Genomic DNA, 15,661 nt, shown 5'->3' with positions numbered 1-15,661 from the left:
GGATGAAGTCTGTTGGGGATGAGAGAGCTTGGGAAGTGAGTCAGTTGTTGTTCACTGATGATACAGCGCTGGTGGGTGATTCATGTGAGAAACTGCAGAAGCTGGTGACTGAGTTTGGTAAAGTGTGTGAAAGAAGAAAGTTAAGAGTAAATGTGAATAAGAGCAAGGTTTTTAGGTACAGTAGGGTTGAGGGTCAAGTCAATTGGGAGGTGAGTTTGAATGGAGAAAAACTGGAGGAAGTGAAGTGTTTTAGATATCTGGGAGTGGATCTGGCAGCGGATGGAAACATGGAAGGGGGAAGTGGATCATAGGGTGGGGGAGGGGGCGAAAATTCTGGGAGCCTTGAAGAATGTGTGGAAGTCGAGAACATTATCTCGGAAAGCAAAAATGGGTATGTTTGAAGGAATAGTGGTTCCAACAATGTTGTATGGTTGCGAGGCGTGGGCTATGGATAGAGTTGTGCGCAGGAGGATGGATGTGCTGGAAATGAGATGTTTGAGGACAATGTGTGGTGTGAGGTGGTTTGATCGAGTAAGTAACGTAAGGGTAAGAGAGATGTGTAGAAATAAAAAGAGCGTGGTTGAGAGAGCAGAAGAGGGTGTTTTGAAATGGTTCGGGCACATGGAGAGAATGAGTGAGGAAAGATTGACCAAGAGGATATATGTGTCGGAGGTGGAGGGAACGAGGAGAAGAGGGAGACCAAATTGGAGGTGGAAAGATGGAGTGAAAAAGATTTTGTGTGATCGGGGCCTGAACCTGCAGGAGGGTGAAAGGAGGGCAAGGAATAGAGTGAATTGGAGCGATGTGGTATACCGGGGTTGACGTGCTGTCAGTGGATTGAATCAAGGCATGTGAAGCGTCTAGGGTAAACCATGGAAAGCTGTGTAGGTATGTATATTTGCGTGTGTGGACATATGTATATACATGTGTATGGGGGTGGGTTGGGCCATTTCTTTCGTCTGTTTCCTTGCGCTACCTCGCAAACGCGGGAGACAGCGACAAAGCAAAAAAAAAAAAAAAAAATGTGAGATGCGTTTTCAGGTATTCTGTGTTCAAATCGCAACATATTAAAGTACAAACAAGTATAGATACTGAACTGTCATGGCAAAACATTTGCCTTCATGGAGGTGAATTCAGTTTATTTGTAAGTGGATAAAATGGGATGTATTTTATGATTGCAGCATAGTGGGATACTTTCCTGAATGGCAAAATATCAAAAGTTTGTGAAATGTTTGGCTACAGAGGTACTCCAAACATGCAACAGACACATACCATTGTGAAAAAAACAAAATATTAAGTAAAAAAATGAGAAAGATGATGCCTAATAGATGGAAATAAGTAACAGACCATGTGAAAAAATCATACTTCACTCAGAAACAGAAAGTAAGCTTTTCATGTGAATTGGAACATGTAGACCATAAATTGAAAGTATCATGTGAGGCCCAGGAAAAAAGAAAGAAAGCACCATTGTCAAGATAAGTAAAAACTAAATGTTTTATTCATATTCAAAATGCCAGTCAAAAACCACAGATTCTATTAGCCCACAAAGAACAGAAAGGTAGGGGCAAAGGTTCTAGGAGCTCTGAAGAATGTGTGGAAGGAGAAATGTTATCTCGTAGAGCAAAAATGGGTATGTTTGAGGGAATAGTACTTCCAACAATAGTATATGGTTGCGAGGCATGGGCTATTGATAGGGTTGTATGGAGGAGGGTGGATGTGTTGGAAATGAAATGTTTGAAGACAGTATGTGGTGTGAGGAGGTGTGATCAAGTAAGTAATGAAAGGGTAAGAGAGATGTGTGGTGATAAAAAGAGTGTGGTTGAGAGAGTAGAAGAGGGTGTATTGAAATGGTTTGGTCACATGGAAAGAATGAGTGAAGAAAGATTGATAGAGGATATGTCTGTCAAAGGTGGAGGGAGCGAGGAGAAGTGGGAGACCAAATTGGAGAATGAGTGAAGAAAGATTGATAGAGGATATGTCTGTCAAAGGTGGAGGGAGCGAGGAGAAGTGGGAGACCAAATTGGAGGTGGAAGGAAGGAGTAAAAAAGATTTTGAGCAATTGGGCTTGAACATACAGGAGGGTGAAAAGCGTGCAAGGAATAGAGTTAATTGGAACAATGTGGTATGCCGGGGTGGCCGTGCTGTCAATGGATTGAACCAGGGCATGTGAAGTGTCTGGGGTAAACCATAGAAAGTTGTGTGGGGCCTGTATGTGGAAAGGGAGCTGTGGTTTCATTGCATTACACATGAGAGCTAGAGACTGAGTGTGAACAATTGTGGTCTTTGTTGTCTTTTCCTCGCACTACCTCACACGCACGCGGGGGGAGGGGAGTGCCATTTCATGTGTGGCAGGGTGGCGACGGGAATGGATGAAGGCAGCAAGTATGAATATGTACATGTATATATATGTATATGTCTGTGTATGGATTTGTATGTAGCATTTATGGATCTGGAGAAGGCATATGATAGAGTTGATAGCGATGCTCTGTGGAAGGTATTAAGAGTATATGGTGTGGGAGGCAAGTTGCTAGAAGCAGTGAAAAGCTTTTAACAGAGATGTAAGGCATGTGTATGAGTGGAAAGTGATTGGTTCTCAGTGAATGTCGATTTGTGGCAGGGGTGCGTGATGTCTCCATGGTTGCTTAATTTGTTTATGGATGGGGTTGTTAGGGAGGTGAATGCAAGAGTTTTGGAAAGAGGGGCAAGTATGCACTCTGTTGTGGATGAGAGGGCTTGGGAAGTGAGTCAGTTGTTGTTCGCTGATGATACAGCGCTGGTGGCTGATTCATGTGAGAAACTGCAGAAGCTGGTGACTGAGTTTGGTAAAGTGTGTGAAAGAAGAAAGCTGAGAGTAAATGTGAATAAGAGCAAGGTTATTAGGTACAGTAGGGTTGAGGGACATGTCAATTGGGAGGTAAGTTTGAATGGAAAAAACTGGAGGAAGTGAAGTGTTTTAGATATCTGGGAGTGGATCTGGCAGTGGATGGAAGCGGAAGTGAGTCACAGGGTGGAGGAGGGAGCGAAAGTTCTGGGAATATTGAACAATGTGTGGAAGGCAAGAACATTATCTCGGAAAGCGAAAATGGGTATGTTTGAAGGAATAGTGGTTCCAACAATGTTATATGGTTGCGAGGCATGGGCTATAGATAGAGTTGTGCGTAGGAGGGTGCATGTGTTGTAAATGAGATGTTTGAGGATAATATGTGGTGTGAGGTGGTTTGATCGAGTAAGTAATGAAAGGGTAAGAGAGATGTGTGGTAATAAAATGAGAGTGGTTGAGAAAGCAGAAGAGGGTGTTTTGAAATGATTTAGTCACATGGAGAGAATGAGCAAGGAAAGATTGACCAAGAGGATATATGTGTCAGAGGTGGAGGGAATGAGGAGAAGTGGGAGACCAAATTGGAGGTGGAAAGATGGAGTGAAAATGATTTTGAGCGATTGGGGCCTGAACATGCAGGAGGGTGAAAGGCGGGCAAGGAATAGAGTGAATTGGAACGATGTGGTATACCGAGGTTGACGTGCTGTCAGTGGATTGAATCAGGGCATGTGAAGTGTCTGGGGTGAACCATGGAAAGCTATGTAGGTATGTATATTTGCGTGTGTGGACGTGTATGTATATACATGTGTATGGGGGTGGGTTGGGCCATTTCTTTCGTCTGTTTCCTTGCGCTACCTCGCAAACGCGGGAGACAGCGACAAAGCAAAAAATATATATATATATATATATATATATATATATATATATATATATATATATATATATATATATATATATATCTTTTAAACTATTTGCCATTTCCCGCATTAGCGAGTTAGCGTTAAGAACAGAGGACTGGGCCTTTGTGGGATATCCTCACCAAGAACAGAGGACTGGGCCTTTGTGGGATATCCTCACCTGGCCCCCCTCTGTTCCTCCTTTTGGGGGAAAAAAAAAAAAACGAGAGGGGAGGATTTCCAGCCCCACTCTCCCTCCCCTTTTAGTCGCCTTCTACGACACGCAGGGAATACGTGGGAAGTATTCTTTCTCCCCTATCCCCATATATATATATATATATATATATATATATATATATATATATATATATATATATATATATATAATATATATATTTTTTTGTCGCTGTCTCCCGCGTTTGCGAGGTAGCGCAAGGAAACAGACGAAAGAAATGGCCCAACCCACCCCCATACACATGTATATACATACGTCCACACACGCAAATATACATACCTACACAGCTTTCCATGGTTTACCCCAGACGCTTCACATGCCCTGATTTAATCCACTGACAGCACGTCAACCCCGGTATACCACATCGATCCAGTTCACTCTATTCCTTGCCCTCCTTTCACCCTCCTGCATGTTCAGGCCCCGATCACACAAAATCTTTTTCACTCCATCTTTCCACCTCCAATTTGGTCTCCCACTTCTCCTCGTTCCCTCCACCTCCGACACATATATCATCTTGGTCAATCTTTCCTCACTCATTCTCTCCATGTGCCCGAACCATTTCAAAACACCCTCTTCTGCTCTCTCAACCACGCTCTTTTTATATCCACACATCTCTCTTACCCTTACGTTACTTACTCGATCAAACCACCTCACACCACACATTGTCCTCAAACATCTCATTTCCAGCACATCCATCCTCCTGTGCACAACTCTATCCATAGCCCATGCCTCGCAACCATACAACATTGTTGGAACCACTATTCCTTCAAACATACCCATTTTTGCTTTCCGAGATAATGTTCTCGACTTCCACACATTCTTCAAGGCTCCCAGGATTTTCGCCCCCTCCCCCACCGTATGATCCACTTCCGCTTCCATGGTTCTATCTGCTGCCAGATCCACTCCCAGATATCTAAAACACTTTACTTCCTCCAGTTTTTCTCCATTCAAACTTACCTCCCAATTGACTTGACCCTCAACCCTACTGTACCTAATAACCTTGCTCTTATTCTCATTTACTCTTAACTTTCTTCTTTCACACACTTTACCAAACTCAGTCACCAGCTTCTGCAGTTTCTCACATGAATCAGCCAACAGCGCTGTATCATCAGCGAACAACAACTGACTCACTTCCCAAGCTCTCTCATCCCCAACAGACTTCATACTTGCCCCTCTTTCCAAAACTCTTGCATTCACCTCCCTAACCACCCCATCCATAAACAAATTAAACAACCATGGAGACATCACACACCCCTGCCGCAAACCTACATTCACTGAGAACCAATCACTTTCCTTGTTGACTGGTTGGTAAGGTTATTTAATGTATGTATGACTCATGGTGAGGTGCCTGAGGATTGGCGGAATGCGTGCATAGTGCCATTGTACAAAGGCAAAGGGGATAAGAGTGAGTGCTCAAATTACAGAGGTATAAGTTTGTTGAGTATTCCTGGTAAATTATATGGAAGGATATTGATTGAGAGGGTGAAGGCATGTACAGAGCATCAGATTGGGGAAGAGCAGTGTGGTTTCAGAAGTGGTAGAGGATGTGTGGATCAGGTGTTTGCTTTGAAGAATGTATGTGAGAAATACTTAGAAAAGCAAATGGATTTGTATGTAGCATTTATGGATCTGGAGAAGGCATATGATAGAGTTGATAGAGATGCTCTGTGGAAGGTATTAAGAATATATGGTGTGGGAGGCAAGTTGTTAGAAGCAGTGAAAAGTTTTTATCGAGGATGTAAGGCATGTGTACGTGTAGGAAGAGAGGAAAGTGATTGGTTCTCAGTGAATGTAGGTTTGCGGCAGGGGTGTGTGATGTCTCCATGGTTGTTTAATTTGTTTATGGATGGGGTCGTTAGGGAGGTGAATGCAAGAGTTTTGGAAAGAGGGGCAAGTATGAAGTCTGTTGGGGATGAGAGAGCTTGGGAAGTGAGTCAGTTGTTGTTCGCTGATGATACAGCGCTGGTGGCTGATTCATGTGAGAAACTGCAGAAGCTGGTGACTGAGTTTGGTAAAGTGTGTGAAAGAAGAAAGTTAAGAGTAAATGTGAATAAGAGCAAGGTAATTAGGTACAGTAGGTTTGAGGGTCAAGTCAATTGGGAGGTAAGTCTGAATGTAGAAAAACTGGAGGAAGTAAAGTGTTTTAGATATCTGGGAGTGGATCTGGCAACGGATTGAACCATGGAAGCGGAAGTGGATCATAGGGTGGGTGAGGGGGCGAAAATCCTGGGAGCCTTGAAGAATGTGTGGAAGTTGAGAACATTATCTCGGAAAGCAAAGATGGGTATGTTTGAAGGAATAGTGGTTCCAACAATTTTGTATGGTTGCGAGGCGTGGGCTATGGATAGAGTTGTGCGCAGGAGGATGGATGTGCTGGAAATGAGATGTTTGAGGACAATATGTGGTGTGAGGTGGTTTGATCGAGTAAGTAACGTAAGGGTAAGAGAGATGTGTGGAAATAAAAAGAGCGTGGTTGAGAGAGCAGAAGAGGGTGTTTTGAAATGGTTTGGGCACATGGAGAGAATGAGTGAGGAAAGATTGACCAAGATGATATATGTGTCGGAGGTGGAGGGAACGAGGAGAAGTGGGAGACCAAATTGGAGGTGGAAAGATGGAGTGAAAAAGATTTTGTGTGATCGGGGCCTGAACATGCAGGAGGGTGAAAGGAGGGCAAGGAATAGAGTGAATTGGATCGATGTGGTATACCGGGGTTGACGTGCTGTCAGTGGATTAAATCAGGGCATGTGAAGCGTCTGGGGTAACCATGGAAAGCTGTGTAGGTATGTATATTTGCGTGTGTGGACGTATGTATATACATGTGTATGGGGGTGGATTGGGCCATTTCTTTCGTCTGTTTCCTTGCGCTACCTTGCAAACGCAGGAGACAGCGACAAAGCAAGAAAAAAAAAAAATATATATATATATATATATATATATATATATATATATATATATATATTTTTTTTTTTTTTTTTTATACTTTGTCGCTGTCTCCCGCGTTTGCGAGGTAGCGCAAGGAAACAGACGAAAGAAATGGCCCAACCCCCCCCATACACATGTACATACACACGTCCACACACGCAAATATACATACCTACACAGCTTTCCATGGTTTACCCCAGACGCTTCACATGCCCTTGATTCAATCCACTGACAGCACGTCAACCCCTGTATACCACATCGCTCCAATTCACTCTATTCCTTGCCCTCCTTTCACCCTCCTGCATGTTCAGGCCCCGATCACACAAAATCCTTTTCACTCCATCTTTCCACCTCCAATTTGGTCTCCCTCTTCTCCTCGTTCCCTCCACCTCCGACACATATATCCTCTTGGTCAATCTTTCCTCACTCATTCTCTCCATGTGCCCAAACCATTTCAAAACACCCTCTTCTGCTCTCTCAACCACGCTCTTTTTATTTCCACACATCTCTCTTACCCTTACGTTACTTACTCGATCAAACCATATATATATATATATATATATATATATATATATATATATATATATATATATATATATATATATATATAAATAATAAAAAAAAATAAAAAAAGAAATAATATATATATAATGTGTGTGTGTGTTTAAGAGTTTGCTAATAACTTTCAGTCTGTGGGAAGAGCCTTTTTTATCCTTCGCTGATACTGAAATGGTTAATAGTGAAAAGTCTTAACTACCCCGTTATGGGAAAGGTGAAAAAATAAAAGCAGTTAAGATTACTGGACAGAAATGGAAGAGCAGTGTAAGAACAATTCCTGACTGCTTTATTTTCAGCAGATGCAACAGTGCAACAATTACTTCCTCCAAATAGATAATGAGCTTGATTTTTACAGACCTCTAGCATAAGAGAAGTGAATGCTGTGGTGAAGCTCTTTAAAGCTCTAATATTCTCCTGAATAGAATGCTGCTGTGTGCTAACATTATAGAAATGTGTCAAGATATTTCACACCCTGGAATGACATTGTTGAGGGTTTGAACTACTCGGTAAATGTGGAAACACTTAGGCTGTACTCTCTGAATTCAATCAGGGGAGTTGTATAACTAGCACATAGAAAGTCTTTGAAGGCACAGATCCCAGCTTTCACTCCAAAGTAGTTCCTTATTGGCAGAGCAGGTATGGAAGAATGTAAGAATTTGCTTTTAAGTCAAAAGATGCAATAAGCTTAGTAAGAGGAAATGCTTCAAACAAACAGGGAGCAAGATTTTATCATGCATCATCTTCAACCCTTTGAAACACTCTGGACTGTACAGTGACAAGTATTAGAAATTGCCAGAACACATATCTGCAGAGTTTAACCAACACTAGACCTACTAGAATATGGTGGTTATGTAGGCCCACAGGCAACAGCTTGACAATAAGGAAGAGGATGTAAGCTTGTTCATACACCACTAACCTGTTGGGGTTGAAGACCTCTAAATAGGCATAAAGTGTACATAAGATAAGACATAATTGCCACCAACATCACACATCTATATTTCTTAAATGATAGTTTGTAAAGGTAATTATTTGATGAATGACGTAGACTGGTCACCTTTTGACCATAGTGACTTTTTTTTTAAGACACTACTGTCTGGTGTAGAATTCCTTCAGCTTCATTAGACTCAGGCACTGTGTTATAGTAGTCAGTGGACCATCTGAAGATACACTACCTCTACCACCAACTGTTAAATGTGAATATAAATGTTAAAGCAATGCACTCGCATTTACTGCAGCTGTTTGTATTCCTGCATTCTACCTTAAATGGAGGATGTATCCTTGGGATGGTTTTTAACACTTTCATAGTTACATCCACTGCATTCATTTACTGTAGTTTATAATTGCTCTAAGTTTAATTATGCAGTGATTGCTCCACTAACACAAGATAGTGGTGCCAGTGCTAGTAATGAATTATACCATATTTGTTACACCCAGTCATCGTAACAGTGCCATTAGTGAATTTTACCATAATTGTTCATAATTTCTTACTGATTTGCAATATCATCATCTCACAAACACTGTATCCTAACATTTTTCTTCATGGATGTACGCTGTTCAAGAAAATATAAACCTTTCAGATTACTTGTTTACTGGCTGTGTAATTGCAAAACATGGAAATGTGCCCATAGTTACTGTTGAGTTTCTGAGCTTATCTGTACAACATGGGCACTGACACATATTTGAAGTATGAGTAAACACCTGCGGGCTGCCATAGGTGGTGACGTGAGAGGAGGGATGTGGCTTACTGGGCATGTCCCATAACCCATCCAGGAGATTGTTCTGGATTTCAGACATGATTCAGAGTACATGATAGCTTTCAAATTGTCCATAATTCTCTGGTACATAGGACTTCCCAGAATGAATGATGCCTTTTTATAGGAGTTGTACAGTACATGTACACAAGATCTTTCGGAACAAACCAAATAGTCTTTAGATGTCTGTTATTCATGTGTAGATATATACTTAGAAAACAGCTTAGTGTCATCACTATTGTTTCTGGTCACAGTATTCATATATACCTTACAGGGTCAATTCTACCCTCATCCTGGAGGACCCAATGCCCCCCCTCACTTGCACTCCAGTGGCCAACCGCGGCAGGTCACCATAACGCATTCACAACATATGCCAGTAAGTCTCCTATTCTCTCACATTATGTAAAGCTATTTTCTGAAGTTTTCCACAACCCATTATATAACTTTTGTTTATATAATTTTGAATATATTGTCTCAGTACTTATGTTCTCCACTCCCTTACCATGTTCTGGGTATTACACAGAGCCACTTAGTTACTTAGGTTGCACACAGAGTGGATCATTAGAATTCATATAACATTACATTTAAAAAATGAATGGCCTTAAGACAAAAAGATTGCCAGTAGAAGCATTTCCATGGTAAAAGTATATGAAGCCAAAAAGGAGAAGGTCTGTTGCAGTCTTTCTTCTCTTTCTGTTGGTTTACTTTCCTTTGCCATACCTCATGTAAAACATCATAACATATATCAAATAAAAATATATTTTATCTTGCTCATGTAAATAAACTAAAAAGTAGCATCAGCATACCTCTTAATCCAGTCTGTGAGTTGGCATCTAGACAAACAAGAGGGTATTTGTTTCATAGCTATTACAGAATGGTTAGTTCTTTATTGACTGTAATATATTAAACCTGGTTATCTTTGTCAATCCATGGATGTGAACTCAGGGTTTAGTTGATATGATTTAAGAATACATAACTTATTCCATGTTTACTCTTTTTCTTTGGATAATATAAAAAAGTACATTTCAAAGTGGGAAGGTACTTTCATATGACAGTAAGTGAGATAAGAAGATACTTTTAAAGCAAAAGTGGATTGAGCAAAAAATGGGAGTTGTGAGACTTGCATGTGAATTATGTTACATTTTGTGGGGCTTTGTACCAGATAGACTTAAAATTGGCCATTCCTTTTTACAGATGTATGAATGTCAGTAAACTAGCATATTTTATGTAATACATGGGATACAAATTGATTGGGATGTCATTTGGGAATGATCTTACATTTTTCTGAGACATTACATTGTTATTAAGTCTTGTATGTTGATTATATGAATCTTATATATGGCCCAAATTGATGTATAAGAAAAACAGACACTATTTGTGCATTTTTTTTTTTCTCCAATTATAGGGGGTGAATCAAATGCATCCAGTATCCCAATTTACTACTCCTTGTTTTCATGCCCATTGTGCTACAATAAACAGTCTTTCAAACCATGAGAATGCCTCCATTACATACAATACGAAATGAATTCATTGGCTTTATTCTGTAGAATACCTTTTGCTCCAAAGATTTCATTTTCTGCTTTGCCTATCTCTGTCATGGTGTACCTTTTCTTCATGTACCCTCAACAGCTTTCATAGACCTATTCCAAACTGTCACCTTCCATGCATCTTGCATAGCCATACCATCATTTTGTCCATTTGTTTTTCTAACAGTTTTTTGTTACAATATACCTTTATTTTTTATTTACCTCATTCAAACTGTTTAGTGCTGGTAGGATATTGAAAAAAGAAATTTCTAAAAATTACTAACTCCTGAACGTTGTGGTCCAGTGGATTCAAGATTACTGCAGCCATGGCTCACATCAACACTTGGTCATTTTTCTCACTCTGTAAAGCTCAGTATTTCTCTCAGTTATGCGAGTTATGTTTTTTAATTTTGTCTATGATTTGAAACATGAAGAATTCAGTTTAAGTGTTAACCACTACCGTAGCCTACATAATACTTTTAGGGAGTGTAAATAAGGAAGGATTGTGTGTAAATAATGTAGTGTGATTTCAGTAAATGTTGATTGTTTTATTTAGTAAATATAGTAAGATTGTTTTATTTAGTAAATACAGTAAATTCACATGGTGCAGACTAATAATATTTAGATCCTGCATATAGGTACATAGTACTGTGTTAAGATTAGATAGGTTCAGACCACAATCTATAGCACACGCTTCCAAATTCCACAAAAATTCAGAGTCCTTATTTTGCTTAGTCCTAAGGATTTCAGTTTATTGTATTCCACCTGCACTTTGTAAGTTATTGGTTTAAACAAATTCTTCCCCCACTTCTTCCTCTCTTTCATTTAGACCTATAGAAACTAAGGCTTCACATAAGTACTCAGTCATGAAAGGTTTTTGCATGCTGTACACTTAAACTCTTCTCATTCACTAAAGGTCTAATTGTAACTCCATATATTTTGTTAACAATATTGGCTTTCCCTTATTAGTGGTCATTTCCATATTTAAAATCACTGATTGCTTTTGCTTCTTGTCTATAATTGTCCATTTCTTTCTCTAAGTACCTCCTCAAATGCTTACCACCATAGCATCTTGATTTTCTGACCACTTTCTCTCCTTTGATTCTGCAAGCATAACACCATTGTTCCACTGTAAACAGTCATCATACCTCACATTCATCTCAGGGAATGCACAGTAAAAGACATGAAATCACACATTCTTGATGCACTATTTAATTATTTCAAACCACTCACCCATAACACCATTTACTTTCAGAAGGAGTACTTCCATTTAAAGGTTGGTGACAGCATTCATAAACCTACCTTGCACTCCATAGAGATCCAGAACATCTCAAAGTTCTTTTGTGTAAACTTTTAACACAAGCCTTTTTATATTTTTATATCCACAAATGCTGCATATGTTTCTTTTTCCTCATTTGCAAGAGTTTGGTAATCTGTTTAACTTACAAATCATCCAAATGCCTTGCCCCAAATGCTAGTAAGACTTATGCCTCTCTAATTCTTTAAATGATATTTTATTCCTGTTTCCTTTATGCTATGGAGCAATTACTGCCTCATGCAATCATTAGGCATATGACATCTTTTCCATGCTGCCTTATGCTCTATCTAAATCCATTCAAATGCAACTTCACTCTTCCTCTTCACCTTATTACTGTCCTCCTCCTCTTCACCCATTTTTACATGATTCAGGTGCATTGCTGCATTTCTTTTTCCTCATGTGCAAGAGGCTTTGTAATTCATTTAACTTACTCACACACCATCCATATGCCTTAACCCTTATGCTCTTAAGACTTATGCCTCTCTAATTCTTATAGTAATATTTCACGCCTGTGTCCTTTATGCTGTAGATTAATTACCACCTTCATGCAATCATTAGGCATATGACCTCTTTGCCATGCTACCTTATGCTCTCTCTAAATCCTTTCACATGCAGTTTCGCTCTGCCTCTTCTCCTCATTCCTCTCCTCCCCATATTTCAAGTGTATTGCTGCTCCTCTCACTTATGCTTTTGCAGTGTTCATCTCCCCATACCTATTTCACATTTTCCTATACAATAATCCTACAGTACCCATATCCTTATCTATTATATGTGCATTCTCAGTCAGTTCTTCAAAATGCTTTTTCTGTCTTTGTTATGAGCAGTCTTCCAGACTTAGAGCCATCTTCTTTGTCACAAGGGAGCTAGTGAATTATATTGTTAGCTAGCTCCTAAACTGGATTGCATTTCTTGAAAGTGTTTCTGAGACCTCTTAAGAAACATATCTCAGTGTTGAGAGGCCTCCCCTTTTGCATTTATTCTTACCTAAATAGCTTGTTGTGCTCTCAAAGATTTTCATTTTTGTTCATTCCATCCATCGAAGATCTTTTTATGTGTTCGTTTCCTTTATGTATTCCAAGTTGTATAACTTTTTTAATTATGATGATACAGATATTTCAAGATCAAGTAAAACTGCATACAATGATATAGTATAACAAGAGCACCTAAAGTACTCTTATTTTTTATTTTTTATATCTTGAGCCATTGTGATACAGTGTGAGTCAAGTTGGCCATGCTGTGCTAATGCTGCCCATGCTATGAAGACTGCCATGTTAGTTCTTTGCTGGCATTCACTGAGTAAGGATGTATTGTTTGCCATTCATATAAGTCTAAACTTGTGCCCACATTTACTAGTCATCATTATGCTTAAGCATCTAGCACGGTGTGGATGAACTTGAGCATGGGTTTAATGCTTCAGCAGTTGCTCGACACTGTGGGGTTAATGGTAGCAGCATCCATACCATCACGCTGAAAAGTTAATCAATTAGGAAAACCTTTTCTCAGGAAAACCTTTTCTCAGCCAGCCATTTCAACATTGACAATGCATCTCTAGCCGCCATTATGACAAAACCCTGAAAAATGCCAAAATCAGCTGCAGGTGGTTGAAGTGTATCAATTCTGTAATTTTTTGTAAATGAAATGGTAGAACAGTGTGTGAAATAAAATACTGAAAAGATTCATAGTCAGTCAGATAGAATGATTGATTTGCCTTTATGCTCTCACCAGATCAGTCTCCCAGACACCTGTACACATCTTATTGAAATGATAAAATTAAAGAAATAATTCTCTCTTATGAAATGAAAGAACATCATAAAAGAATAATAAAACGAAGACACAAGACGTAAGCCTTTACTTGAGCAGATAGAAATAAAAAACTTGTGGTGTTAACAAATTTGCAACATTCATGAAAGTGCTATAAACATCTTGGTGTTATGACTCCCCAGGCAATGGTATTTCCTTGTTTATATAGTATTTTGGTGCACATCTTTTTTATGATTATGAAATTCACCCTGTTCTACCTATTTCCATTTCTTCCTGGTACCTAGGGATAGAAATTATTATTTCATTTATGTAGTCACTGTAATATATATCTTAGATGATTGTATTTTTTTTTGATGAGTGTACTTCAAGATCAAAGAGTCTTTTCGGATCATAAATTTATAACTCCATTATCCTTGAAGAATGTGTGGAAGTCGAGAACATTATCTCGGAAAGCAAAAATGGGTATGTCTGAAGGAATAGTGGTTCCAACAATGTTGTATGGTTGCGAGGCGTGGACTATGGATAGAGTTGTGCGCAGGAGGATGGATGTGCTGGAAATGAGATGTTTGAGGACAATGTGTGGTGTGAGGTGGTTTGATCGAGTAAGTAACGTAAGGGTAAGAGAGATGTGTGGAGATAAAAAGAGCGTGGTTGAGAGAGCAGAAGAGGGTGTTTTGAAATGGTTTGGGCACATGGAGAGAATGAGTGAGGAAAGATTGACCAAGAGGATATATGTGTCGGAGGTGGAGGGAACGAGGAGAAGTGGGAGACCAAATTGGAGGTGGAAAGATGGAGTGAAAAAGATTTTGTGTGATCGGGGCCTGAACATGCAGGAGGGTGAAAGGAGGGCAAAGAATAGAGTGAATTGGAGCGATGTGGTATACCGGGGTTGACGTGCTGTCAGTGGATTGAATCAAGGCATGTGTATGGGGGTGGGTTGGGCCATTTCTTTCGTCTGTTTCCTTGCGCTACCTCGCAAACGCGGGAGACCGAAAAAAAAAAAAAAAATTTATCTGTTGACAACTTATCATAAACCATTCTAAGGACTGTACCTTGGTTCTAAATGTATTTGTGTACTATACTTGTATGTGAATTGAAATTACATTTACATTCTCCCTAGATATATTTTGTCTTTCTTATACATTTTTAGTTTTCTTTTTTAATGTTGACTAATATTATTCCACATCTAAAAAACTGAATCAGTAAAATAACAGTGAGAACAGAGAACAGTCATTTAAATACACCATATTGGCAGCATTTATGAGTAGAGCCTAGGAGAGGTATCTGGGTCTTTGCAATACATTTGTTCCTATGCCACTTATACACAAACATTTAAAGTCAGTTGTGCATATATGAAATATTTATATTTCATTGATTTCATTGTTATAGCCCCCCTCATCCCCCTCATCAGCTGATGGATAGATATATTGTGACTGAAATTTTTTTTTCATATGTTTTGTGTTTAAGACTTTCAGAATCACTTCATGAATATTTAAATGAAAAGAAAAATTCTCGTCACTTTTATTCATTTTTTTGTCGCATGGTTTATTGTACCACCTATATATACAGTATTATTCATGTTGCATCTCTAGTGTCAGTCTCGTTCTTATTTACATTAAGTTGCTTTCATTTTTCCACTTTTATGCAAGTCATATTTCTGAAATTGTTTGATACCACTTTTATCATAAATTTGTTATTCATGCATATTCCCAGTGCATGAAAGCAAAAATTCGTAAATGCAGTTCAGTAAAGATTTTGACCATCTTGTCTTCATTACTCTGCAAGTCACATTGATAATACAGCATAGCCTTTATTTTTCTTGGGTAAATTAAGGCTTATACCATTGTTTCTTGATTGTTTTATTATTCTTTTATGA

At 39.1% G+C, this 15,661-nt stretch overlaps 1 protein-coding gene across 1 annotated transcript in view; it reads left to right on the top strand.

The window, feature by feature from the left end:
• Positions 1-15,661, top strand: part of LOC139757009 (uncharacterized) — a 438,069-nt gene that overhangs the window by 107,249 nt on the left and 315,159 nt on the right. The window contains 1 exon segment of the mRNA XM_071677374.1: positions 9,455-9,556. Coding sequence (XP_071533475.1) covers positions 9,455-9,556 — 102 coding nt within the window.

Source organism: Panulirus ornatus, chromosome 1 (assembly GCF_036320965.1).
Source record: "Panulirus ornatus isolate Po-2019 chromosome 1, ASM3632096v1, whole genome shotgun sequence".
Taxonomy (NCBI): domain Eukaryota; kingdom Metazoa; phylum Arthropoda; class Malacostraca; order Decapoda; family Palinuridae; genus Panulirus; species Panulirus ornatus.
Note: the sequence above shows the minus strand (reverse complement) of the source record. Positions and strands in the feature narration are given on the sequence as shown.